Here is a 1,212-nt window from a genome sequence, read left to right as displayed (position 1 = left end):
GCATCAAGCATTTATTTGCTTTTGCTCAGTCACTGCCTTCTCAGCTGCAGTGATCCATGAGCTGGATTCTCTCCATTTGCTCCACTACCCAGAGTCCAAAACCCTTTAGCTAATGGCACTTCTTACCTCTTTAAATACCTGCAATCAATGGGAAAACTAAAATTATGCTTTTCAAAAAATCCTATAGGGCCAATGTTATAGAGTTATATGCTTTTATTTAAAGCACTCTTTTGTTTTAAGAGGTCCATGATTTCTACTTTGTTTCCTAAATTCAGTACTGACAGAAATTAATAACCCAAAAGAACAATCTTTGACATAGCACAGGAACAGCTCTTAATTACACTGGCTAGAAAAGTGGTGGAAAGTAAAACTAATCAAGCTGCCTGTTGTTTCAAATACAAAATCATTAAATACATAGTTTCAGTATTTTTTACTGAGTTCATATTCGTGATAAAAGTTTGAATCCTATGCTCATTCATCTGGGCTGCCAACATCCATCCAGACTGAGGATGACCTGGAAATTTGGTGGTCATGTGAGCCATGGTCATGGCCCCATCAACAAACACTGGAAGCACCCAGGAGGCCTGGGTGATGCTGGTGGCAGGCATCACCACAGGATCAACCTGGACAGATATCACCCAGCTTACTTTGGAAAAGTTGATATGAGACCTTACCACTCAAAGAGTTTCTGCCCAACTGTCAACCTTGATAAACTGTGGACTTTAGTAAGTAAGCAGACACGGGTCAATGCTGCCAAAAACAAGACTAGACCTGCTCCTATCCTTGATGTGGTGCAATTGGGGTACTACAAAGTTTTGGGAAAAGGAAAGCTCCCAAAAAAGCCTGTCATCATGAAGGTCAAATTCTTCAGTAGACAGGCTGAGGAAAAAAATTGAGGATATAGGGTGAGGTCTGCATCCTAGTAGCTTGAAACCATGTGGATGGAAGTTCATTAAATGCTAGCAAGTGCTTTTCAAAAAAGAAGAAGAAGAAGAGGAAGAAAGAAGAAAGAAGAAAGAAGAAAGAAGAAAGAAGAAAGAAGAAAGAAGAAGAATTATCTTAACTCTGGGCCACCTAAGAAAGTGTTTATTTTATGGAAGATGGATTGGGCATTTCAGTAGGTTTTCCACAACTATAGCTCAGTTTTTATACAATGGAAAATTATATAAATTTGGTAAAGTAAGAATTTTCAAATAATGGGTACTAATTTTT

At 38.4% G+C, this 1,212-nt stretch overlaps 1 protein-coding gene across 1 annotated transcript; it reads left to right on the top strand.

Moving 5' to 3' along the window:
- The first annotated feature begins 467 nt into the window (after positions 1–467).
- Positions 468–896, top strand: LOC112655756 (60S ribosomal protein L27a-like). The gene has a single exon (XM_035704537.1). The coding sequence runs from the start codon at positions 468–470 to the stop codon at positions 894–896; it is 429 nt and encodes a 142-aa protein (XP_035560430.1).
- The last annotated feature ends 316 nt before the right edge of the window (positions 897–1,212 follow it).

The sequence above is a fragment of the Canis lupus genome, chromosome 22 (assembly GCF_003254725.2).
Source record: "Canis lupus dingo isolate Sandy chromosome 22, ASM325472v2, whole genome shotgun sequence".
Lineage (NCBI taxonomy): Eukaryota > Metazoa > Chordata > Mammalia > Carnivora > Canidae > Canis > Canis lupus.
The sequence above is the reverse complement of the archived record's forward strand: the minus strand, read 5'-3'. Positions and strand labels throughout refer to the sequence as shown.